We start from the raw sequence: 25,094 nt of genomic DNA on the forward strand, positions 1-25,094 counted from the left end.
TATAATGTTTGTGGCTGTTACACATATTCTGTTCCAGGAGATTTTTAAAATACACGAGTTGTGATTTCATGGCTGTACTATGGTTTTATTCAAGTGTAGCAAAAAACCCAGACCCCACAGAACCAAACCCACTTTGCTTGTTTGTTCTCTTCTTAAGGATTTATCACATTTACAATAGCTAAAGATGCAATCCAGTCCTCTAAACTTGTAGTGTAGCTGATTTTGGCATCCAGTTTGAGGTCTCTAGATATTTTTTCCATATCATCTTTGTGCTCCATCTCCCCTAATCCCAGCATAGAAATTGGATCAACTAAGCCCTGTGAAGTAAGATTAAAAAATAAAATAAATTGTTACATGTGGAAGCCATAATATTGTTGGCATACTTCCTTTCAAAACAGTTTTTGTACAGGGTTCGCTTTTAAATTCCCTGGATCTTGAAGTGTAAAAGTGGAGGCCATATAAATACTTCGTATTCATTTTAAGCTTTATTTTAACTTGTTTTTCAATGTGCTGAACATTGGTTTGCAATAATTAAGCAAGATGCCTATTGAAGATACTAATGTGGCATCAGCAATATTGCTCTAACTCATTATTTAGTGGGAGCACTCATAGAATAAAGTGAGGATGTAAAGAGTGTTAAAGGGGTACAATGCTGTGTGCAGTTTTACTCTTAGTGTTTACCTATTCTAAATTCTGTGTTTAGAAATGGAAGGAGCAATGAAGGCATTACAAACTAATTTTTCTCAAAAGTGTTTTTTGTCCCTAACTTTAGACGGGGGCCAGTGGATAATAGTGATGAAGAATTACCAGTGAAGATTGAGGTAATCTATCTTCTTTATGACAGTTTATGTAGTAGATGAATGCCTGAAAAAAAATAATGAAAAGCGTGCTTGACAGACTCTTTACTGTCTTAAAGGAGAACATACTTTAAAAGTTTCTTTCTCAAACAAGTGCAAAATAATAGTTTGTGTCAGCATTTGGTTGAAACTTCTTTGATACTTTGTTCACTCCCATTTCTACATTACTAGGTTTTGGTTTCTTAGTCTTTTGAGCAAGCAGGGTTGGAGTATGAGCACAATCCCACCAGAGGCAATAAGGAAAGTTTTCTCTGAAAGATTCTGCATGTCCCTTCCTCTCTTTCCTCCTTATTTCCTTTGGACTATGTACTGTGAACAGCTGTAGTAAACACAGCAGGTGGAAGTCTTCTCTTTGCATCTAAATTCCATCTCCTCACTCACCACAGAAAATCTGGAGAAGCGGTTTAGTGTGTACTAAGGCATTAATGTGGCTCACAGGAGGATCTGATTGTTGCTGAAGGCAGCATATTTATTCCCTGCTCTGGTGTAGGCTTCTCAGGGTTTGCAGCCCTTTGAGAAAACCTGCTTTGGCACAGACTGTCCATAGGCTGCAGCAATTTTGGTCCATCCTTCTGGCATGGGGTCTTCTGTGGACTGGAGTATGGGTATTGGCTCCACCATGGAGCACCTGCTTCTCTGAACGTGGTGTTCCCTTTGCTGTTTCTCACTTTTTTTTGCTCACTCTTCTGCCTGTCAGGCATTTTTTGTCCTTTTCTGAATAGCTTTCTCTGAGGCACCACCCTTGTAGCTCCTGAGCCCAGCCTTGCACTGCAGTAGTTTGGATGGAGATGGCTGCCCCAGCATGGGGCAGCCCTGGCCTCTCCTTACAGGATCTCACCCTGCTACCTTTATACCCAGTATGTGTACACATGTGGTTTTTTAAGAATACTGTTTCATGAAAATTTATTTCAAAATAGCATAGCTAACCAATATCTTTGTAGTGTAAGGAAATATAATACAAAGTGATTGCATTTAAATTAAGCTTTTTTACACTATGTAATCTTTGATTCTTGTGGCACAATGTAATGCTGTGAGTGGGTGTGATTTTTTTTTTCTGATGTAATTAGACAGGTGTTCCAGTAAAAGTCACAGTAGAAAGTGCTCCTACCTCTGAAACTGAAGACACAGAATATTCAGATGATGCTATCCATGATCCTAATTTGGCAAAATCATTAGAAAAGATTAATGTAACAGCATATCCAAAATTACAGGTAAGAAGCATGTTCTTGTGCCTTAAACTCCATAAAGGCAAATTATATCAGTTAAACCATTTCTTATCCAGAAAATTATGATTATGCTAGTAACCAGTTACAGAGCAGGATTTCTGAATAATTTTTAGTTATCCTGCATTATATCACACAGGCTTCTGTTTCAAAAGATGTGGCAAATACTCACTGAATTTCCAGTCTGAGTATTTCTAATGAAGTTGTGTACATTGAAGCATATTGTCAAATCAAGGCCATAATAAGGAATAACTTTACACATATCTGTAATTTCTCAAGTCTTGAATCATTGTACACAAATATTTCATCAGCATTAATTGCCTGTTGTATTTATTTAAAAGTATTTCCTGTAGAAATAATATTAAATTATAAGAGAAAATATTTTAATGATTGTTGTGTAAAAATAATTTTTAAAACCTCTGAAAGCGTTGTTAAGGCTCTATTTTATAATTGAGCTTGGTAACAAATTTTTTCCATTTGTTCTGACTATTGCTGCCAATTCTTGACAGGGAATGTTCTTGTGAAAGCAAGGGAAAACAAAGGTTTTTTCAGTGGCTTGGTATTGCTGCCAAAGTATCATAGAATCAATAAGGTTGGAGAAGACCTCAGAGATGATCAAGTCCAACCTGTCACCCAACACCTCATGTCTACTAAACCATGGCTTCAAGTGCCACATCCAGTCCCCTTTTGAACACCTCCAGGGACGGTGACTCCACCACCTCCCTGAGCAGCCCATTCCAATGACCAACAACTCTTTCTGTGAAGTACTTTCTGCTCACCTCAAGCCTAAACTTCTGCTGGTGCAGCTTGAGACTGTGTCCTCATGTTCTGGTGCTGGTTGCCTGGGAGAAAAGACCAACCCCCACCTGTCTACAACCTCCCTTCAGGTAGTTGTAGAGAAAAGTAATCTATCAGTATTATAAAGCAAAACCCTTAGGCAGGATAACTGGATTGTTTATGAAGCATTGGAATTTTATATTTGTTTGGAGAATCTGCACTATCTCCAAATAAGTACTGCTAAAAATAAGACTTACATTCAGTTTGATTTTGGGGTTGTTGTCATAGATCACCACGCTGGGTGAATCAGCTGTTTGAGTATATAAATATTAAAACCATATAGCTGGTTTTATGTAAGTGAAGGGAACTTGAAACTTGTTGCAGATCAATATGTAATGGAAGAGTATGGTGAGTTGAAAGTTCCCCCCAATATTAAATTACTAGACCAGCACAGTTGGAAGCAAATGAAGCTGTAGTTACAGGCAAAACTACAATCCAAAATGAAATGCAATGAATATGTACAAAATATCCTATATTTACAGGTATTTACAATTTATAAACAGCACAAGAACCCCCCTGGACAAAATCAGGGGAGCTGCTAATAGCTTCCCGTTTCTAGCTCCTTCCTCCCTGCACTGTACACACAATAAAGGAGAGAGAAAAAAGGCAGACAGTTACTTTGTTAGATACTCAGTCACAGTAAGAATGCATTCAAGGTCAGCAACAGCCAGCAGAAGCACAAGTTAGTATCTGCTAGAGTGGGGAAACTGAACAGAGAGAAAGTTAGTTTGCCTTACTAGCCTTATGTTTATTATTTGGTCAATGGAATTGTTTAGAACTTCTTACTATTTTCCCTTTTACATTAAGTGACGATTTATTTACATACTACTACTTCCTGTTCAATTTTCCAAGCATGGCCTAAAACTACCACAGAGAGTTAGATGGTGTAGATTTACCATGGAAGGCAAAAAGACTGTAGAAATACTGCATAAATAACTATGTGCCTTTGGTGCTTGTTTTTTTCAGCCAATGTGTACTTTTTTGTAGGCCTCCCCATTTTCTCTAGAACTTGTCTTCAGGAAGATTTTCAAGGTTTTCACGTGTTGCTGGGACTTAAAGTTATCTAGTGGCTTTCTTCTCTGTAGGTGATTCCATGTTGTTGATATGCAATATGCAGACATTGTGCTATGCAGTGGCTTCAAGAGCATCGTGTCTGGAATCTCAAAAACTTTTATGCAGCAAGTACTGTACTTTCAGGAAACTCTTGTATTTGTTCTTGGCATTTGGAGAGGGAGGAATATTATTTTAAGGACACGCTGCTGGGGCAGACAGTGTTTTGTGCTTTGGGGGAAGGTTGTTACATCAGCCGCGTGTTGTCAGTGTTACCTGTAGTGTTACATACAGAGCAACAGTAAGGAAGGCATAATTTGTAATTACTCTGAGCTTCCTGGGAGGAAAGTAGCCCAAAACAGGTTCAAAATTTCTTGTGCTTGTAAAAGCTCAGGTTTTCCTGATTATCTGCATTTAAAATCCAGAATAGATTTTTAGGCCCTGACAGCATATCTTGACAGCACTGTTTCAGTAATCTGTGATTGTTTCTGTGCCTCTCACATCCTTTTTGTTGCGCTGATGCAAGGCATGGTTTCACATTAGGTCAGAACCAAGCTGTAACTTTTCACCACTGAACTATGAGGTCTGTTTTTCTGCTGTTGCTTTGTGATTTTCTATTTCTTGCCACAGTCTTTTTATTTCTTACATCTTTTTTCATATATATCTGACCATAAGGCAAGTTGGTTCAACTTGCTGTTGTGGAGAAAAGTTGTGCGGTTCAAGAAGTGCAAAGTTCTGCACTTTAGGGGAGAACAAGCCAATGCACCAAGAGGTGCTGAGGGCAGACCATCTGGAAACCAGCATTGCAGAAAAGGCCCTCATGGTCAAGGTGGACACCCAAGTTGAACACAAGTCAGCAATGTGGCCTTGCAGCAAAGAAGACTAATGGCATCCTGGGTTGCACTAGGAGTGATGTTACCAGCAGCCTGAGGGAGATGATCTTTCCCCTGTAGCCAGCACTAGTGAGGTCACACCTGGAGTGTCATGTCCAGTTCTGGGTTCCCCAGTACAAGAGAGATGTGGGCATACTGGAGAGAGTCCAATGAAGAGCCACAAGGATGATTAAGGGACTGGAGCATCTCACCTGTGATGAAAGCCTCCCTGCCTTCCTGTAGTAACCCACTGGAGCAGTGGGTTCCAATGGGAACAGTTATCTGCCTGATGAAACAAATGCAGCAAGCATGTTCCTTTAAGAAGCCCATCACCTGCAGTGGCCTTCCAGAACAGGTATGAGGCTCTGCAGAAGGAACTGGTTGTGAGCAATAACATGGTAAGGCCTAAAGTGCCACCAAGGCTGACTTGCCTCAGGCTGGCCATAAAAACTGACCCTCCAAAGTAAAATCAACAAGTCATTACAGTAGGAGACTCCCTGTTGAGGCCAGTGGAAGGCTGGATATGCAGATGGAATCTGCTCTGTAGGGAGGTCTGCTGTGGTACTTGGGTAAAGGACATCATAGGAAAACTTCCGCCCCTTCAGAGGCCTTCATGGAGCAGATCCTCCTGGTGGCACTGCTGAGGCACAGAAATAACAAAGAGGTGATTTGGTACAATCAGCATGGCTTCACCAAGGGCAAACTGTGCCTTACAAACCTGTTGGCCTTCTATGACAATGTCGCAACATCAGTAGACAAGGGGAAAGCAGCTGACATCATTTATCTGGACCTGAGCAAAGCCTTTGACACTCATAGGATCAATAAAGTTGGAAAAGACTTCAGAGATCATCAAATCCAACCTGTCACCCAACACTTCATGACTACTAAACCATGGCTTCAGGTGCTATGTCCAATCGCCTTTTGAGCACCTGATCTCCAAGCTGGTAAAACATGGGTTTGATGCATGGACCACTTGGTAAATAAAGAACTGTCTTGACAGCTGCACCCAAAGAGTGGCTGTCAATGGGTGTATGTCCAAGTGGAGTCCCTGGGACCAGTCTTGTTTAATGTCTTTGTTGGTGACATGGACAGTGGCATTGAGTGCACCCTCAGCAGGTTTACTGGTGACACCAAGCTGTGTGGTTCAGCTGACCTGCTGGAGGGAAGGGAGGCCATCCAGAGGGATCTTTACAGGCAGAGAGGTGGGCCCATGGCAACCTCATGAGATTCGACAAGAACAAATGCAAGGTCCTGCATTTGGGTCAGTGCCATCCCAAGCATCAATATAGGCTGGGCAGCGACTGGCTTGAGAGCAGCCTTGAAGAAAAGGACTTGGGGGTGCTGGCCAATGAGAAACTCGGTATGAGCTGCCAGTGTACATTCGCAGCCCAGAAAGTGAAATACATCCTGGGCTGCATCAAGGGAAGTGTGGCCTGCAGGTGATGAGGCATGATTCTCCCACTCTACACCACTCTCCTGAGACCCCTATCTGGCGTACTGTGTCCAGTTCTAGAGCCCCTATTACAAGAAAGATATGGACATGCTGGAACATGTCCTAGAAGGACCATGAGGATGATCAGAGGGCTGGAGCACCTGTTCTATGAGGACAGACTGAGAGAGTTGGGGTTGTTCAGTTTGGAGAAGAGAAGACTCTGAGGAGACCTTATTGTGGCCTTCCAGTATCTGAAGGGGGCCTACAAGAAAGCTGGTGAGGGACTTTTTAGGGTGTCAGGTAGTGACAGGATTAGGGGGAAGGGGTACATGCTAGAGGAGGGTAGATTTAGATTAGACATTAGGAAGAAGTTCTTTCCTACAAGGGTGCTGAGACACTGGAACAGGTTGCCTAGGGTGGTGGTAGAAGCCCCATCCCTGGAAGTTTTCAAGGCCAGGCTGTACATGGCTCTGGGCAAACTAATCTAGTGGAAAACATCCCTGCCCATGGCAGGGGGTTGGAACTAGATGATCCTTGAGGTCCCTTCCAACCCTGACAATTCTGTGATTCTGTGAAAGGCTGAGAGAGCTGGGGCTGCTCAGTGTGGAGAAGAAAAGGCTATGGGGAGGATCATATTAATGCCTATAAACACCTGAAGGGAGGGTGCAAACAGGACAGAGCCAGGCTCTTTCCAGTGGTACCTAGTGACAGGGGAAGAGGCAGCATGCACAAGCTGAAATGCAGGAGGTTCTGTCTGAATGTCAAGAAACACTTTTATTGTGAGGTGAATGAACATTGGTGCAGGTTGCCCTGGGAGGTTGTTGAGTATGTGTCCTTAGATATGAAAAAAACCATCTTGACATGGTCCTAGGCAGCTTGTTCTAGGTGACTCTGTTTGAGTAGGAGGTTGGACCAGTGACTGTAAGAGACTATGTCTTGTCTCTCTCGATGTGAATCAACAAAGATAAAATTACCTTTGCTCCTTGCCCACACAATAGCTGCCAAGGGAGGGGATGCTGAGCAGATGCCACTGGATAACGACTCTGGAATGTGCATACACAAGATCATCTCTACCCATCAGCTACTCCGGAAAGGGAGGACAGTGAAAAGGACAACGGATTCACCACCTGGGGACATACCTAAAAAAATCTGTGACTTAAAAACTGTATAAAGACCTGACCAGTGCCTGTGAAGGAGAAGAAAATACCAGGAGAGAAAAGGATGGACACAGGAGAAAATACATCACTGTGTAGCCTGGAAGCAGCAGACCAGGAGGAACCCTCTCTCCATGTCCTAAGTTTCACCTGCTGCAACTCATGGAGCTGAAGAGGCTGCTCAGAGAAGGACTGGGAATTTGGGATCTCTCCCTCCCCTCCTTTAGCGGGAGATAGCACAGCCAACAAGGATGACATCTCCAAGCCAATGCACCAGCACCCTTCCTCTACGGACCCAAGCCATCATGGGAGATGGGGGTTGGTAATATAATTCCTTTCCTCTTCTCTCTCCTTCTCCTCTCTCTCTCTCCCTTCTTCTGTTCCGTCCACTTTATTCTGTTAATAAATAGCTTTGCTGTTGATTTTTTTTGGCCTCGTTTGTGCCTCTGATTTCATAATACAGGAATATTCAAAAGAACTGAGTCTCTTTCCCTCTCCAGACCAAGATAGTGACCTCTAGAGGTTCCTTCCCGCCTCGATCATACTGTGATTATGTGATTTCCAGGTTAGTTCTCAGTCATCTTAATGACTCATATTGGCATATGTAATTGGGTGTGTTCCAGAACTGGAGGGTAGTAAGTGACAGAAGTCAATGGTTGATAATGTGAAAGGGGAAGTGAAGGACCCTTTTTATCTACTTTAATTGATCTTGGGTCATTAAAATTTCCTTATTGTGGAGCTGATTGATGTGGGAGCTGACCTATGGAACTGAAAAAGTAATCTAGTGCATTTGGCTCTAGTATGCCTTGACACAGCCTTTCAGTCAGGTAGGACAACCAGTTGTGCTAGAACAATGATGGGATTGTGTTGTGGGAATGCACAGTAAAAGATGTGTACTCCTTAAACTACCATTGTGCCAGAAAATCTTTCCAGGCATTTTTTGATGTGACTCGATGACCAGACATTCAGTTTAGTATGAGAACTGGATCCTTCTGCTCAAAAAGGGGCTTTAAGCATACTACTTAGTGAAGTGACATTAGTTGTGTTTCCCTTTTTCAAAAAACGCAGGGTAACCCTCGAGACGTTAGCACTATGTGAATTACATAGAAGTAGAAACTGCACTGTAAGTATTTTTTAAGAATAAGGGAAGCCATGTAATCAAGTAGAAAACCATGGCTAATTCTATATTTTATATTTTTAGTTTCTTAATTTCAGTTTCATACCTCTGTCTAGTGTTGAGTAGCCATATTTGCATAGGGTACTTCTGAGGGCACCATAACTTTGCTATTCAGCTTCATCTTAAAGGCTATCAGTGCTGTCTTTCTGGACTACGCTAAGTCTCCGTCTTGTGGCTTGGATGTCTATTTAGCTCTTTATTTTTTTTCTGCACAAAGATTGTATAAGCTACTGAATTTCTCAAAAGCACCTCAAAGGATACAGTCTACATATACTTGTAATTTAATGGTGACAAGAGTGTTTGCACAGGTGCAAGGCATCTTCCTTTTAAAGGTAGGCTTCTGATACTGCTTACGAGGAGGTGTAGCTGCAGGGTTTTTTTGTGAAGTCAGCCCATAACCATCAAATAATATGTACATCTGCAGTGTGGTAAATAAAGTTTACACAAAACTACACAACCTCCAAATCTATTTAAAAAAATCTTGATAACTTTTCTAAGACTTTGCCCTTTGAAAATACAAACCAGCAGTTTGAGGTTGCCTTTGGAATTGTCTAAAATCTGTCCATGACAAAAATACTACAGAAATAAGGTTTCTAAAGTAGAGTTTCTTGCCAAAAGCACTAAACTCTAGAAACTTTAAAATACATGGACATACATTGACACACACACTATAAATGACAGTGTAGGAATTCTTCAAGTCTGTGGTACTTGTGACTGATCTTCAAAGCTAGATGACAGGATTCTGTGCTGTGCTTCTTTGTCTATAAAAGAATTTCTAGGTCCTACTACTTTCACACATTCTGAGGTAGATTGCTTTAAGATTGTGGTGTTTCCTGAGAGTTCTTCATGGAGCTTCCACCCCCTCTCCAATGCCTTGAGATGATCTTGTTACATCATAGCAGCTACACATTGTTCAGTAAGACTCTGACCTCCTAGAGTCAGTCTTATGTGTCCAGATGATAAAGATAGGACTAGTTTTCTAGTCTCAGGGTCAGCTTGGTTTATGCTAGTCTAGGAGTTTTAGGATTCACTGGACCAGTAAGTAGTAACAGACCCATAGTCTTCACACTGAGTGGTTGCCACTGGGCTATTCACTAGAATGCTTTAGAACCCACATCTTTGAATCAGATGCAGACGTCTCTTGGATCCTACAAGACCTATGAGGACCACTTTGCATTTGTAGAACAATTATTTTCACTACACCTGCTGTTGCATGCCAGTCTTCTCGGTTGATTGTTTGCGTGAAGTGCTGTAGTATGCTTTTGAAAGTAAACAGAATTTCAGTATTTGGTTCTTTACTCCTCTATGGACCTGATTTGATAAAGTGTGTGCAAAGCAGTGTTTTCTGTGTTACCATATATGTGTACCAGATATATAGAAAAATGAAAAAGCATTGTATACTGTTAATTCATATAGGTTACCCTCTGAAAAGTAGAGCAGCCTGGTAATTTAAACATTTTTTTGCCTTTGGAACCAGAAGACTCCTAAGACATGTAAGAATAAAAATTCTTTTTGATGAAGAATACATTATGAAAATCTAGGTTTGGGTACTGAGGATGTTTTTTACAGCCTGGTCTGAGCTTTTGGTAAGTTTGATGTATTTAGTTAAAAATTATTTTTGAAAATACAAAGAGGAAATAGAGAAGAACTTAAATTCCTGATGTTAATGTCATAGGCCTGTGACACTTGTGCTGTAATCCTGTGTTAACTACTGCTATAGTGCAAATCTGTTAACTGAATCCTACTTGTTTCCACTTTCCTGTGTTCATTTTCTGCATCCTGGAGTTATGTACTAGCCTGTGATACATTTTTGTGGAAGATACATCATTGCTTGGAATGCCATTTGGTAGTTGTAAATTGGACATGTTCAATTTTTGTATGTTGCATGTTGATCTGACATTTAGGTTATCTGTGTTGTGACAGTTGGAGCTGGAAGACTGCAGGGAAAAATTAAAAGAAGAACAAAGAGCCAGAGTAAAGGCTGAGGAACGGGTAATGGAGGTAATGACAGATTAAAACCAGATACCTAAAACCAGATAGTGAACTGTTTATCTTACTCTTACTTACAAAGGAGGCACCAATCTAACTAAACACTCGCTTAATTAGGAATAATTATCAATGACCTCCAATATGGTAGGTTCCAGAGTTTCAGTTCAAAGTCACATGGATCATTTACTAGCTTAAGAGGAGTGGTGAAATCTGTGTTTAGTAATGTGCGTTTGTTCTCCTGATCCTTTTCCAGAGCCTTGAACTCTGGGTTAGGTTACTCTTGCAATGTGTTTCATTCATACAGTGTATTACTAATGATCTGGGGCATCCTGATAAATTGTCTTGAGAAAGTGATTAAATCTGTTTGCAGTATGTAGTAGGTGGATAATTCTTTGAGGTCTCCCACCTTTTGTCATGACTTGCACTGAAAAGCTGTTCACTTCAAGTGTTGTTTAATGTGGCTCAATCTGTTCCTTTGATTCTATTTCTAATAAAAATGTTGGAAGATTTTCTGCATAATGTTCTGGTCGTAGCTGTCAGTTTTTGTGAAGCACAGCTTCATGTTATGGCAGAACTCAACTAACAACTTGTCACAATTAAATTGAGGTCTGTTTTCCCTTGTCCACTCTAGCTGAGCTAAAAAGATCCTTTTTGCATCAATAAGCAGAGTTTAAGATAGTGTCACCAGATTAATTGGTTCTTAAATGTGATCTGGAGTGGAATGAAACTGGTGGTATTCTTTGTGACTTGAGCAACAAGTAGTATGCCACAGTAGTGAGCAGATAGCCACAAAGGACTTTGCACTCTACAAGGTTCTTTGTGGTCTTTCAGTGCATCCATCTTGGTCCTCCCATAATGTGTAGTGCACCAGCGGCTTGTGCTTGGTAACTGTTGGTTGAATTACTTAAGTACTTTTTAGACTAACTAACCACTGCAAGAGATCTTTCTCTGTCATGCAAAACTGGGCCTTGTCTCAGGAGAAGGAGTAAACTAAGCAGCAGTAATCACTAAAATGTTTCATCTTGATACTAGTTTAACAGCTACAGATCTGTAATTCTTTGTTCTTTCATAAAAGATGAAAGAAGGAAAGCCTGCAGTAGCAGTGATTGTGTAGCTGTAATCTTAAATGAGAGCCTGAGTTAGTGTTTCCCTCAAAGACAAAATCCTGTGTATCAAACCATAACCATTCAATTTTCCCTTAGTCATTGATTTCATTAATGCTTAATATGGAGAAAAATCAGATCATACTAAACTTGGAATTTTGGCATACACAGCGCAGGAGAGAGTATGTATTTTCTCTGATGCAGAGAGGTGAATATAAGGAGAGCATTGGCCTTCATTAAGATATTTTTACTAGTAAAATAAATTATTGACTGTTAATGTGTCATACAGTGGCTGCAGAATAACTTGATATGAAAGGCAATTGTATTTGCTCTGCAACACACCAAAGACAGTGCTGAGCCAGCAGTTTTGAGTATCTGTGGCAGTTCCACTACGGTAGCACAGAGCTGCATCTATGGATAAATAAACCTGCACAGAGCTCAATGTAGCAGTGCCCTGAATATTTCTAATATTTCTTGTAGAGGAACCTCCATGTCATTTATAGTAGTTACTTTGAGTATTTCCCTTTGTTGCAAAGGGTGGGGTCGTTGGTTTTGGGGTTTGGTCTTGTTTTAACTGATAATTACAGAAATTACTTCCCCTTCCTTTCCCTGTAGCTGGAAAATGAAAACGCGGGATTAAGAAATTTAAATCTCTCTCTGTCTGAGGCTCTTCGTGCACAGTCAGTGACCAGCATGATTTTGGAAGATGAAGGTGTTCTAGGCAGCATTGAGAACTCTTTCCAAAAGTTTCATGCTTTTTTAGACCTACTTAAGGATGCTGGGTAGGTTGTCATTTTATTGAAGTCTCACTGTTTCTGCTGAGGTCTCTTTCTGAATTTATCTTTCCAATTAAGTATGTTGCCTTCTCCCTACGAGATCTCTAGGACTGTACTTGCAAAAGCAAAGGAAGAAAAATTATCTGTGTATTTGCTGTTTGGTCTTTTCAAAGTGGAAAAAACATGATCCGTCCTTGAGAAAGACTTTCAAGAAGCCCCTTCCAAAGAGAAGAAAGCTTCTATTAATTGGATTACCTGTGGCTCTTAACATTCTCATGATATGAGATGTAGTTGAACTGCCTTCAGAAAGTGTCATATTGACTTTGGCTCCCTTTTACTAATGGAAGTAGAGAAATCTAAATGGGTGAATCTAGACACCATACTGAATTTCTGGATTAATTACTACTTGAAATATTTTAGATTGTATTGATTAAAGTTTGCAGTAAGGCTCTACCTGCAGCTTCTCTGAGGATGGTTCCTCCTTCCCGTTGTCAAAGAATTTGGTCTTAAGTTCTCAAACCTGTTATGCATAGCTCATCCAGCAGAATGAAGGAATGATAGGAAGATAATATTTTAGTCTGCTCTGCATCTTCAGAGAAAACAAAACATTCTATTGGTCCTCCCTTCCTCCTGCTATCAGATTGATGGATTCTTATTGAGGCTTAAAACACCCAAGTGGCAGGTTTGGCCAACTTGTAAGCTAGCAGGTGAAACAACATGACTGTATTTGTGAAGCATGTAGTTGGATTTGGCTGTTAGAGATTATGCTCGTTTCAGGCAGATTCTGTTTCTTCTTCTGGTTTTGAAAGTTTTGTGTAGGAATTTTTTACAGGGTAGGAATTTTTGGTGTAATTTCCTATTGAACTTTTATTTTACAGACTTGGACAGTTTGCTGTGTTAGCCGGGATAGACCAGTCAGATTTTGGTCTTTTGGGGCATCCGCAAATGAATTCTACTCTCAGTAAACCTGCTAGCATGCTAAAGGAGAAGTCTTTTGAAGAACAAAGACAAGAACATACCCAGAACAGCAAAGTAAGTCTGTAGATTATGCTAGAATGCTAGTACCAATGTACTTAATACTATTTAATGTACTTCTCAGCCTTTATCCCAGTCTGCTTGAAAGTCAGATTACCAAATGATCCATGTAGTTATTATTGCAGTCCTTTGCTGTATTTATACAGATAATAATAGTAATATCTAAAACTCCCTGAGAGAAGTTTGGACCAAGGTGGCTGTTGGTCTGTTCTCCTATGTAGTAAGTTACAGAACAGGTTTTTCCAGAGGAGGTTTAGGTTTGGACATCAGGAACAATTTCATCCCCAAAAGGGTTGTCAACAGGTTACAGGGGCAGTGTTGGAATCACCATCCTTGGAAGTATTTCATGGTCACTGGACCCCAGACAGCCTCCAGCCACCGCATCTCCCACCAGCCCTTCTCTGTATGTAAAAAGAAGGTCAAACAAAGCCTTACCTGTGGTATGCTCACACAGCAGCTGGGATGAGAAGCTGTCCTCCATACACTCTAAGAACCTTCTGGACTGTCTCTTCTCTGCTGTGTTAAGTTCCCAGCAGATATCAGGCAGGTTAAAGTCACCCATAAGAATGAGGTCTGGTGATTTTGAGACAGCCTCTAGCTACCTATAAAATAATTCATCAACTTCTTCATCCTGGTTGGGTGGTCTATAACAGATGTCTGCCTTCTTGGCCTTCCCTCTAATTCTCACCCATAGGCACTCAACCTGATCATCCTTGATCTCTAGTTCCATGGCATCTAGTGCCTCCCTGATGTACAGGGCCACCCCTCCACCCCTTCTCCCTCACCTGTCTCTCCTGAAGAGCCTGTAGCCATTGATTCCAGTGCTTCAGTCACGTGAGTCATCCCACCACATCTCTGTGATGGCAACTACATAACTTTCCTGTTGTAACAGGCTTCCAGCTCCTCTTGTTTGTTACCCATACTGCATGCATTAGTGTACATGCAGTTCAGCTGGGCTGCTTGTTTCACCCCTGAATCCAGGGTCCCACCCTCAGTCTCCTGTCTGGGGGACTGGTTTCAGCCCCTTCCCCCGTCAAATATAGTTTAAAGCCCTGCCAACTCCCTTCCTCTACCCTTTTCACTCTGTGAGATAGGCTGTTGTCATGTGCTAGGATTTTTCTCCCCCTCTGGGACAGATGTTCTCCATCTGTTGCTAGTGGACCTGGTGCCATAGAAAGCTCCCCAAGATCAAAAACTCTTGTAGTATAGATGTTCTTATTACCTCGAACAAGCTTTCAGGACAAGATGTAAGCAGGCAAAGATGTTTATTACGTTATACAGCAAAGTTATATAGTCTGTCAGACTATCAGTCTATCAGATGTGTCACATCTCAATTGGTCATTTTCTACTGGCATGCATGTAATTAAGGCATACAATAGGTCAAAATAACAAAACAGTATTTTAACACACCCAACCAAATTCTGCCTAGTTTCTCCAGTTACAAAATGTTTACTTTACCCTCAGATTCAAAGACAAAACATAACTTTCTCTAATTCGACCAAAGCCAAATCTTTCCTACAGTCTTCCAAAGCTATCCTAAACCAAGCTCTTCCCACAGAAAACCCCAAAATTCTGTTGGTGGCACCAGCCTCTGTGCCACTTGTTAATTACACCTCCTTTCCTCTTCCTTTCAGTATTCATTCCTGCAACTAAGGGTATTGATGAAAAAATTACCTGTGCCCCTGACCTCTCAATCAGTTCTCTCAGGCCTTGAAGTCCTTTTTATTCCCTTGGGACCTCTGGTTTCAACATCATTGCTCCCTATCTGCGTAACTATCAAGGGATAGTAATCAGAGGACTGTACCAGACTAGGCAGCCCTCTGGTAACATCTCTAACCCAGGCCCCAGGGAGGCAGCAGACTTCCCTGTGGGAAGGATCCGGCTGACATATGGGGCCCTCTGTTCCCCTCAGGAGGGAACCACCAATAACAATTACCCTCCTCTGTTTTGTAAAGGAACAAGTCCTGATGTGGGGGGCAGACCGTTTTGCTTTAGGCAACACCTCAGATTGTGTGTCTTCTGTCTTCTCATTCACCTCACCTTCAACTTCCAGTGCCCCATATTTGTTGGTCTGGTGACCATGAAATAATTGAGTTTTCAAGATGCAGTCAAGCTAAGAGGGGCATCAACAAAACCTCCACTCTGTACTTCTGGAGGGTGGACTTCAGGTTACTCAAGGAACTAACTCAGAAGGTACCTTGGGAAACAGCCCTTAAAAACAATGGGGTCCAGGAGTGCTGGACCTACTTCAAGAAAGAATTCTTGAAGGTGCAGGAACAGGCTGTGCCAATGTGCCAGAAGATGAGCCACCGGGGCAGACAGCCAGTCTGGATGGGCAATGAACTTCTGAGAAAAATTAAGGGGAAAAAAAGGAAGGTGAGGTTACCCATGAAATGTTTAAGGATGTTGCTAGGAAAAAGTTCTTCATAGAGTAGCATAGATAGAATAGCATACAATAGAAGAGGTTGGAAGAGACCTTCGAGATCATCATGTCCAACCTATTATCCAATCCACCTAATCAAATAAACCATGCAACCAAGCAGCCTATCAAGTCTCCTCCTAAACAGCTCCGATGATAGTGACTCAACCACCTCCCCGGGCAGCACATTCCAATGGGCAGTCACTCTCTCTGTGTAGAATTTCTTCCTAACCTCCAGCCTAAACCTCCCCTGGTGCAGCTTGAGACTGTGTCCTCTTGTTCTGGTGCTGATTGCCTGGGAGAAGATACCAGCCCCCACCTGGCTACATACTCCCTTCAGGTAGTTGAGAGCAAGAAGGTCTCCCCTGAGCCTCCTCTTTTCCAGGCTAAGCAACCCCAGCTCCCTTGTCCTTGCCCCTCCTCTTGCTGTTAATATATTTATAGGAGGATTTTTTGTTGTCCTTCACAGCAGAGGCCAGTCTAAGCTCTAAGTGGGCTTTTGCCTCCCTAATTTTCTAACTGCATGATTTGGCAACATCCTTAAACATTCCGTGGGTTGCTTCCCCTTTCTTCCAAAGATGATACACCCTCTTTTTTTCCCTTAGTTCTTTTAGAAGTTCATCACCCATCCAGGCTGGCCGTCTGCCCCAGCGGCTCATCTTCCGGTACATTGGCACATCCTGTTCCTGCGCCTTCAAGAGTTCTTTCTTGAAGTAGGCCCAGCTCTCTTGGACCCCTTGGTTTTTAAGGGCTGTTTCCCAAGAACCTTCTGAGTTAGTTCCTTGAGTAACCTGAAGTCTGCCCTCCGGAAGTCCAGAGTGGAGGTCTTCTTGCTGCCCCTCTTAGCTTGACTGAGTACTGAAAATTCAATTATCTCATGATCGTTGGACCCTAAACACCCTCCGACCGCCCCATCACCCACCAGCACTTTTCTATTGGTGAAGAGGAGGTCAAGCAGAGCCTTACCCATGGTGACTGGCCATGGGAATGGGCTGCCCAGGGTGGAGTGGAGTCGCCATCCCTCAAAGTGTTTTAGGAAGTGACTGGATGAGGCACTTGGGGCCATGGTTTAGTTCTTATATGGTGTTGGGTGATAGGTTGGAGTTGATGATCTCAAAGGTCTTTTCCAACCTGGTCTGGTCTATTCTATTCTATTCTATTCTAGTTGAAAAACATGTTGATGTGGTGTTGAGAGACATGGTTTAGCGGCTGACTTGGTAGTCTTGAGTTAATGGCTGTGCTTAATGAATTCTGTGATTATGTAGAAAAGAAATGATAGTATTGTGTAATGTATTTTAAAAAGTGTTGGTGTTAATTATGCTATTAGCTATTCTGAAATATGGTGTTCCAGTAGTGATATGTATCCATTAAAATGTAAAATACCTTGACTGGGATTTTTGGAAGCATTTAATAATGATGTGTAGTGGTTTGTAGAAATGTTGTGTGGTGGTATATGTATTGAAAAGCATGGATTTTCTTTTCAATAATTGCAGTGTATATGTCCAGTCCTGTTTGATTTCCATATGGGCCATGCCCTGAATTTCAGGCAACTACATTTTTGCAATATGAGCAACGTAAGATTTTAGTTTCTGGTCTGAAATCAATGAATACAATACATTCTGGATGTTTCAAGGGAGATACTAAAGTTCCCTTTAAAATACTCAACAACAGAAAACTGGTTTGCATTTTTCAAGTTGATTAAAAATTAATGTACTGGTAGCCTACAGCCCTTTCCAAGCTGATGAAATTGTCATGCTAAGAATCATTCTGCATTCCAGTGTGTTTCTTTTACTCAGTGTCTTCTGTGTTAATTAAGTGTTCCAAATTCCTTAAGAACACCATGGGCTTCTAAAACATGATGGTAAAAAGTGTTGGATTTTGTAAATGGTGTGAAAAACAATTTCCAGTTTTGCAGCTTTAATCTGCTAAAACTACTTGGAGTAATAGATGAACTATCAAATTGGGTTCTTTGACATCTACCTTTTGAGGAAAGGGTGAGAGAGCTAGGTCTTTTTAGCCTGGTGGATCTCATTAATGCTTAAGGGCAGTTGTCAAGATGATGGAGCCAGACTCCACTCAGTGGTGTCTGGTAATGGGACAAAGGCAAATGGGCACAAACTGGAACATGGGAGGTCTCATGTACACATAAGTAAAGAATCCTTCTTTTTGAGGATGGCAGACCACTGGAACAGGCTGCCCAGAGGTGTTGTGGTGTCTCTGTCTCTGGAGGTACTGAATACCCTCCTGGATGTGTTCCTGTGATGTACTTCAGGTGATCCTGCTCTAGCATAGGGATTGGATCTTTAGAGGTCTCTTCCAACTCCTAACGTGCTGTGATTCTGTGACAATTTTTACACTTTAGCTTTCCACAGTATTTTCTGCTGATAGACTTTCCTGCACTGTGAGATTAAGTTGTTCATGCAGTTTGTTATGAGACACTGTTTTTCTAATGCATCTACATTTAGAAGCCTGAGACTGGAGGGTTTTATAAAGAATACATGGTAAATGGATTACAAAAAGCCTCAACTAGCACACTACTCTCATGCTTTTATCCAGCTATTGGTTAGTTTCGATTCTTGATGCAGGTAGGTATTGTAGGATAGAATACTGGGACAGCACCACTGTGAAGTATGAACAAAGGCAGCAACTTGCTCATGTTTCATAGTAACAGACCTGATGAGCCTTTGTCTGCCTCAGTGTAATGGACTCACTTCTGTAGTAAAAAGGTCAAGCTAGATGTGACACCGTAGTATGCCTCCTCTGTGTCATTATTGCCTAGTAATCTCCTGTTATTTGCTCTACTTTGAAAGGTAACAAAGCTTCTGACATTTGCTATTATCTGAGAATCTTTTCTGTATTGTGTAAAGGATTTATGTTTTTAGGCAGATTTTAGTTGCAGTTCTTGATTTATTTTTTTTTTTAATTTTTTTTTTTTACTTCAGTGTCTTAACTGGATTCTCTTATTTCAGAACAGAGATTGGGATTTCCAAGTTTCTCTTCCTGGCATGTTTCAGTCCCAGATGGTTATGAATAATGCTTTCTCTGCTCCTAGAGAAATACAACCGTTTCAGTCTGCTGAGCAGAAGTACCAGCCAGCCTCATGTAAAGAAAGTGAAACTCAAACAATTAACCAAAATGAAGAGGATAAGCCTCAAAACAGTACTCCAACAGTTCCTGAGAGAAGAGTCAAACAAAACGAACATGCAAAAGGACATCGCTCAGCAAGGCAATTGGTTACTGGTCTGCATTCGTTTTCTGATTCCAGTGTACATAGTAAAAGTAATGGTAGCAGAATATCCAGTGGTGTTTCTGGTGAAAAAAACAAAAGTGTTTCTCAAAGAAATACATTCCTAGAGCAAAAACCCCAGCAATTCCAAATGATGGAGCAAGAAGAGACCAAAGTAGACTCTAGATAGTAAATCACTCTAGAATTGCTACTGTAGGATCTGAAATTCTAGAAAGTATCAGAAGTGTTACCAGCATACAAAATATTTCTAAAATATTTGGGCTGTTATTTACATTTGTAGAAATAAAAATGAATGTGGATACATCATTACTTTTTGAGAAATTTTTGTGAAGTAGTGTAGACTTTGTAACCTTTTAAAGCATTGCATGATCATTAGTATTCCTGTTTCATGTTTGCATCATTTGTCACCCTTTGGTTTGTACTACATTCAAAGGACTTCTGCATATGGATTTTATTGTGCGTCACAGATACTGAGTGTAAAGTGGTGTGAGCTAATAAAATTGAGTACAGATTTTTTTCCCTGTGCTTATTTCCACTGCATTGCAATCGAAGTTGAAAAAATGCATTTAAAGCAAACATCAATTCATGTCTAATTGTGTGTAGGTATGACATTCTCAGAAGTAGTGGAAGTTCTGAGATTTGAAAATTAACCCAGAAACATCTCAACACATACTTAAATACAGCTATTCTTCCTTATTAATGTGACTGCAGATCAAGTAATGGATAGAAGCTTGCTAATCCAACTCAATTAGTTTGCTCTCAGGACCTAGAGAAACACAGGAACATTAAGAGCATCACCGTTTCAAAATTCCTGGGATTTGCTCCTTGGCCTCTTGTTCTTGTCCGTTTGCACAGGCAGTTGGATTGCAGCTTCTGAAATAGGGCACAGGGTAACATGGATTTTGGTTTGCCTCTTGTGACACAGAAAATAGTTTTGGTTTGTGCCAGGACTAATAAGAAGATGCAGTTCAGTATGATGCCAAAAAATAAAGCAGTATCTTTTTTTGTATTTGTACAGTTACTAGAGTGCTGTGAGAAAGAAATCAGTCAGCAACCTAATATAACCATGGAATCATTAAGGTTGGAAAAGGCCTTTTAAGACCATTTTGAGTCCAACCATAACTCAGCTGCCATGACCATTAAACTATATCCTGAAATACACACTCCTTGAACACTTCCAAGGATGGTGACTCCACCACCTCCCTGGGAAGCCTGTTCCAACATATTACTGCTCTTTCAGTAAAGAACTTTTCCAACTATCCAATCTAAATCTCCTCTAGCACAACTTAAATCTGTTTCTTCTCATCCTATCACTAGTTACATGGTTGTTGTAGAGAGCAGTAAAATCTCCTCTCGGCCTTCTCTTTTCTAGACTAAACAAAGTTCCCTCTGCCGTGTTCCTCATATGACATGTCCTTCAAACCCCTCACCCAGCCTTGTTGCCCTGGACACCTTCCAGGATCTCAATATCTTAGAATCCTAGAATCATCAAGGTTGGAAAAGACCTCAAAGATCATCAAGTCCAACCTGTCACCACAGACCTCATGACTACTGGACCATGGCACCAAGTGCCATGTCCAATCCCCTCTTGAACACCTCCAGGGACGGTGACTCCACCACCTCCCCAGGCAGCCCATTCCAATGCCTAACACCTTTCTCTCAGTGAAGAACTTTGTCCTCACCTTGAGTCTTAACTTCCCCTGGTGCAGTTTGAGACTGTGTCCTCTTGTTCTGGTGCTGGTTGCCTGGGAGAAGAGACCAACCTCTGCCTGTCTTCAACCTCCCTTCAGGTAGTTGTAGACAGCAATGAAGTCTCCCCTGAGCCTCCTCTTCTCCAGGCTAAACAACCCCAGCTCCTTCAGCCTCTCCTCGTAGGGCTTGTGCTCAAGGCCTTGTTGCCCTTCCCTGGACATGTTTAAGAGTCTCAATGTCCTTAAATTGAGGTGTCCAGAGCAGGACACAGTACTGAAGGTGTGGCCTAACCAGTGCTGAGTACAGGGGCACAATGACTTCCCTGCTCCTGCTGGCTGCACTATTCTTGATGCAGGCCAGGATGCCATTGGCCTTGGCCTCCTGGGCACACTGCTGGCTCATGTTGAGCCAGCTGTCAACCACTACCCCCAGGTCCCTTTTTGTTTGGCAGCTCTCCAGCCACTCTGACCCCAGCCTGTAGTGCTGCATGGGGTTATTGTGACCAAAGTGCAGCACCTGGCACTTGGACTTGTTGAATGTCATTATGTGGGACTGCCCATCTGTCCAGCTGGTCAAGATCCCTCTGGAGAGCCCTTCTACCCTCTAACAGATCAACACCTGCTCCCAACTTGGTGTCATCTGCAAATTTGCAGACAACTGACTCAACCCCCTCGTCCAGATCATCAATGAAGATATTAAACAGGATGGAGCACAGCACTGATCCCTGGGGGACACCACTGGTGACTGGCCTCCAGCTGGATGTGGCACCATTCACCACCATTCTCTGTGGTGTCTAGAACTGAACACAGTACTCAAGCTGTGGCATCACCAGGGCTGAGTTCGGGGGTGTGATCACGTCTGTACTGATACTGGACACACAGGTTGTGATATAGTCCAGGATGTCATTGGCCTTGGCCACCTGGGCATACTGCTGGCTCACATTCAGCTGTCTGTCCACCAGGCCGCTTTCCAGCTACTCTTCCCCAAGCCTATAGTGTTGCTTGGTGGTGGTGTGACTGAAATGCAGAACCTGGCACTTGGTCTTAAGCCTGATCCCATTGGCGTCAGCCTATCGATCCAACCTGTCTGTATCCATTTGCAGTGCCTTCCTATCCTGAAGTAGATCAACACTCCCACTTAATTTAGTGTTGTCTGCAAACCTGCTGAGAGTGTGCTCAATTCCCTCACTGAAATCTCTGATAAAGATATTAAACAGAACTGGCCTTCACTAACTACTGTTTCATATATAAATGAGAGTTCTATTAAACTAAACTTAAGAGGGGATGTAGAGGTAAGATGTTAAAGATTTGAGCAAATGTTAGGAAAAGTTGGGTTTAAGCAATAAAATTTGCATTTAGTAGAATGAAACAAGCACTTTTAGTTTAGGTTTTAAGTCTAGGTCATTCGGTTCAACAAAGGGAGGGAATTTTGATTTTGAATTAACCAGTTCATTTTATTTCCTAAAAATAACTACTTTTTATGACTATTTTTCACATGAACCTGTTTATGTACATCCTGATTTAAGAGAAAATTCTGAATTTGGAGTAGCAAACTGAGAAACTATGAGGTAGAATTTGATATGCAATGCTTATTTTTATGAGCACTTCAAATGTTGCAAACTTACGACATTGTGCAGTGGTCATGAAAAGCTGCCTTTTTAAAACACAGGTCAAATAGAGGAGGATGGAGCAATGGAAGATATGTTTCACATACAGGAATTAGGCAAGATGGTTTGAATTGAACTGAGCACAAAACCAAATACTGTGTAACTTTCATTTTTTGCTCTGTCATCTATTATGAGAGTTCTGGAACACAGAAGATCTGCAGAAATTCCTGCCTTCAGCTGCTTGGCAGTTACAAAAAAACCCTCATGCATCTTCAATTTGAAATTTTCTACTGAGCAAATACCACAAGATTACCTTAGCCACTGCAATATTGCACAAGTAATTGCACAATGAAAGTACATTATTTACACAGACTTCAACACTTTAGAATTTTAGGAGGTTATTTTTTAGGTATTCTCTGGAATACTTCAGGTCTGTTGCTTTAGTTGTGGCTCTTTGTGATTTTGGCTTTACTGAACAATTAAAATGCAATCACTTTCTTCAGCATTAACATGATAATGCATTCCCTTTTTAAACTAAAACTCTAATGGCTGTGAAATGGTGGATAAAATTAATTCAGAAGTGCTCAGATTTGTGAGTTTAGGCATTATGAATCTGTTATTTGTCATTACCATAAAGGACTTAAAAAGTTGATGTATTTCATGCCTATAGGCAGGTTGCATAATTATATTTCATATTCAATACTACTAGTACTTACTTTTAAATTATTAATTATGTCCAAAATGATAACCTCAAGAAAAATGCACCAGGCAATATGTAGCATAGATGTCTGGTTTTGGATTTTTAGTGAAATTACTGCATGATTTTTAAAATTAGTTTATCTATTTATTTATATAGAATAGAATAGAATAGAATAGAATAGAATAGAATAGAATAGAATAGAATAGAATAGAATAGAATAGAATAGAGTAAACCAGGTTGGAAGAGACCTTTGAGATCATTGCGTCCAAACCTACCATCCAACACCACCTAATCAAATAAACCATGCAACCAAGCAGCCTATCAAGTCTCCTCCTAAACACCTCCAATGATGGTGACTCCACCACCTCTCCGGGCAGCACATTCCAATGGGCAATCATACTCTCTGTGTAGAATTTCTTCCTAACCTCCAGCCTAAACCTCCCCTGGCGCAGCTTGAGACTGTGTCCTCTTGTTCTGGTGCTGATTGCCTGGGAGAAGATACCAGCCCCCACCTGGCTACAACCTCCCTTCAGGTAGTTGTAGAGAGCAAGAAGGTCCCCCCTGAGCCTCCTCTTTTCCAGGCTAAGCAACCCCAGCTCCTTCAGCATCTCCTCATAGGGCTTGTGTTCCAAGCCCCCCACAAACTTAGTTGCCCTTCTCTGGACACGTTCCAGCAAGTCAACATCCTTCCTAAACTGAGGGGCCCAGAACTGGACACAGTACTCAAGGTGTGGCCTAACCAGTACAGGGGCAGAATGACCTCCCTGCTCCTGCTGGCCACACTGTTCCTGATACAGGCCAGGATGCCATTGGCTCTCCTGGCTGCCTGGGCACACTGCAGGCTCATGTTCAGCCTACCATCAACCAGCACCCTCAGGTCCCTCTCTGCCTGGCCGCTCTCCAGGCACTCTGACCCCAGCCTGTAGCACTGCATGGGGGTGCTGTGGCCAATGTGCAGAACCCGGCACTTGGATGTGTTAAATCTCATGCCGTTGGACTCTGCCCATCTGCCCAGCCTGTCGAGGTCCCACTGCAAAGTACCTCTGCCCTCCAGCAGATCAACTCCTGCCTCTAGTTTGGTGTCGTCTGCAAATTTACTGATGATGGACTCAATGCCCTCATCCAGATCATCAATAACAGGATAGGGCCCAGCACTGATCCTTGGGGCACACCACTAGTGACTGGCCGCCAGCTGGATGTGGCACCATTCACCACCACTCTCTGGGCTCGGCCCTCCAGCCACTTCCTAACCCATCGCACTGTGCTCCCATCCAAGCCAGGGGCTGACAGCTTGGCCAGGAGTTTGCTATGGGGAACGGTGTCAAAGGCCTTGCTGAGGTCCAGGTAGACTACATCCACAGGCCTCCCCACATCCACCAGGCGGGTCACCTGATGATAGAAGGAGATCAGGTTGGTCAGGCAGGACCTGCCCTTCCTAAATCCATGTTGGCTGGGCCTGATCCCTTGGCCATCCTGTAAGTGCTGTGTGATTACACTCAAGATGACCTCTTCCATAATCTTGCCTGGCACTGAGGTCAGGCTGACAGGCCTGGAATTCCCTGGCTCATCCAACTGGCCCTTCTTGTGGATGGGCACCACGCTGGCCAGATTCCAGTCTTCTGGGACCTCTCCAGTGAGCCAGGACTGCTGAAAAATGATGGAGAGCAGCTTGGCCAGCTCATCTGCCAGCTCTCTCAGCACCCTAGGATGGATCCCATCTGGTCCCATGGACTTGTGGGGATCCAAGTGGCTAAGCAGATCTCTAATCACCTCCCCCTGGAACACAGGGAAACTATACTGCTCCCTGGCTCCATCTGCCAGCTCTGCAGGCCAGTTGTCTGGAAGACATTCTGTCCTGCTATTAACATTTGGGGCAAAGAAGGTGTTAAGTACCTCTGCCTTTTCCTCATCTTTTGTTACTATGT

The 25,094-nt window shown here is 42.1% G+C and overlaps 1 protein-coding gene across 1 annotated transcript in view; it reads left to right on the forward strand.

The window, feature by feature from the left end:
• CEP78 (centrosomal protein 78) overlaps positions 1-19,675 on the forward strand; it is a 33,224-nt gene extending 13,549 nt beyond the window's left edge. The window contains 7 exon segments of the mRNA XM_009902591.2: positions 773-821; positions 1,925-2,068; positions 10,526-10,603; positions 12,310-12,476; positions 13,349-13,502; positions 18,894-19,251; positions 19,254-19,675. Coding sequence (XP_009900893.2) covers positions 773-821; positions 1,925-2,068; positions 10,526-10,603; positions 12,310-12,476; positions 13,349-13,502; positions 18,894-19,251; positions 19,254-19,501 — 1,198 coding nt within the window. The 3' untranslated portion in view covers positions 19,502-19,675.
• The last annotated feature ends 5,419 nt before the right edge of the window (positions 19,676-25,094 follow it).

This window comes from Dryobates pubescens, chromosome Z (assembly GCF_014839835.1).
Source record: "Dryobates pubescens isolate bDryPub1 chromosome Z, bDryPub1.pri, whole genome shotgun sequence".
Lineage (NCBI taxonomy): Eukaryota > Metazoa > Chordata > Aves > Piciformes > Picidae > Dryobates > Dryobates pubescens.